Consider the following 2,134-nt stretch of genomic DNA (forward strand, 5'->3'; position numbering starts at 1 on the left):
CCCCCGCACCGCAGCGGGCCTCTCTGCCTCGAATGCACGGCTACCCCAAAGGAAAAGCAAGTCCCATCCCCACAAAGGACAGCGAGCCTCAACGGCTGAACGGAACGTTTCCGTGGTAACGGTAAAAAAAGGGTCGATTGTTTATTGGCAGCCTACTGGGCGAGCTTTCAGTTTGCGGGCTGAGTTTTTCGCCAAATCGCAGGCTGTCCAGTGCTTCGGTTTAAACAAAACTTTGTCCTTTCGGTGGTCACACATTCCTGCAGCAGCCGTGCACCGTTTCCGTGGATGCCCGAACAGCAGATCCCGCTGGACGATGGGCTACGCCCGGCGTCGTCGGCATCGTCGACGTCCCGTTCGCGCCACCCATCGCTCGGGGACGTACAGGACGTGCCCAATGGCCCGATGACTCCGGAACCGGGTGGTGGCGGCCATTTTGTGGCGATCCGCAACATGCTGAACGCGTCCCGGGCCCGCCCGGTGGCTCGGATAGCCCCGCTGGAACCCTCGTTTGTGCCAGCACCGCAGCGCTACTACCCGATCGTTATCCCGGCGGAACCGACGATTGAGGAGTTGCTGGTAAGTCGCAAGAAACTCCGTGCGGCCTGCAGCGCACCCCCCGTTGCATCAGTTTCGTTTGCCACCAGCGACAAGCGGCCGGAACCGAAGATCTGGCGACGGTGAGCGAAGTCAAGCTGAAGGTCATCTCGCACCTGACGAGCCTGCAGCGGATACCGTGCTTTATCCCGCACCTGCGCTCACTCATCCTGGAGGGCAGTATCGTTCTGACCTTGCGCGATTTGGGCTGCGATATGACGTCGCTGCGCTACCTGAACGTGTCCCGGTGTAGCCTGAAGCATCTGGACGGCACAACCGGGCTGGAATCGCTGGAGGAGCTGGTGGCCGACTACAATCTGATCGAGGAGGTAGGACCCTGCACGAACCTGACCAACATAAGGAAAATCAGCCTCAAAGGGTACGAACGGCGCGGCACAAGCGGAATCCACTCGGATACTGATAGCTCGCCCTGCCCGTTTCAGCAATCGGATCACCGACCTGGGCAGCGTCACCTTCTTGGCGCTCTGCGAGAAGCTCGAGGCACTGGATCTGCGCGAGAACTTTGTGTCGGAGAATCCCTCCTTTCGCCATCTGCTCAAGACGAACATCCCACAGTTGCGGTGCCTGAACGAGACACCGTTCGGCGAGGTGACGGCCAGCGAGGACACGGACCTCTCCAGCTCGGAGTATCGCTCGTCGAGCTCCGGCAGTGCGGAAGACGTACAGCGTGGCCGCTGGGATGTGATGGCCGGCCGATCGCAGATCATGGCGGTCGCCCGTCCGATAACGGCCACGGTCGAGCGGCGGGTTACGGTGGAACTGCGGGACCAGAACCGCCCGTCGACGGCAGGTGAGCGCCGGTTTCGGGCTGTGTGGGTTTTCGGGTATCCGGATCTCTGCTTCCACTCTCTGATTTGCAGATCCCGTCAAGTTGAAAGCCCAGCTAACCTCGGGAGAACCGGTGGTCGGGAGCATCGTGACCAAGGCCCGGCGCCGCCGCCGTCAGCGAACGGCCTGGGGCGAGTCTACGTCCTGCTCCAGTGTGAGCAGTTCCGATTCGTCCTTCTCGAAAGATTTCCCCGACCGATTGCCCCAGAAGATGGTCGACCTGGAGCTGGGCGTTGTCGGTATGGCCGTCCGGGGTCGTCACGCACCGGCGGTATCGCGTGAGGGCGAGCAACCGGAAGACGATCCCCAGAACCTGCTGCGTGCGGCACGCTTGTGGCGTCAGCGATCGCTTCAGACCCGGGAAGCGATTCGCGAGCAAGAGCAAAGGCTCGTGCTGCGGCAACTGACCGACGAGGACTAGGGCTTCCGGTATCCCGTGGTGCAGTGTTGTTTTTTTTTTTTTCTTTCAGTGATCGTTTGAGAATAGAAGTGTAGCTACACCGTTAAATTAGTAGCCCCCCCCGAAAGGTACTCACTTTTGGTAGAGATGCTCTCAACAATGAAGCACGTGTAATAAAGGAACATTTATTGAACACCCGCTGTGGAGAATTCAGGAATGAATCGGTAACCTAACCTTGCATCGCATTTCCCAGTGTTCTTCTCCATCGCAGCTTTCGGCACAACCGTGCCC

General features: G+C 59.6%; 1 protein-coding gene across 1 annotated transcript; it reads left to right on the top strand.

The window, feature by feature from the left end:
* Window positions 1–285: 285 nt before the first annotated feature.
* Window positions 286–1,864, top strand: LOC131205368 (uncharacterized). The gene is made up of 4 exons (XM_058197441.1): window positions 286–576; window positions 645–973; window positions 1,038–1,405; window positions 1,476–1,864. The coding sequence occupies exons 1-4, from the start codon at window positions 286–288 to the stop codon at window positions 1,862–1,864; spliced, it is 1,377 nt and encodes a 458-aa protein (XP_058053424.1).
* Window positions 1,865–2,134: the final 270 nt, after the last annotated feature.

This window comes from Anopheles bellator, chromosome 1 (genome assembly GCF_943735745.2).
Source record: "Anopheles bellator chromosome 1, idAnoBellAS_SP24_06.2, whole genome shotgun sequence".
Classification (NCBI taxonomy): domain Eukaryota; kingdom Metazoa; phylum Arthropoda; class Insecta; order Diptera; family Culicidae; genus Anopheles; species Anopheles bellator.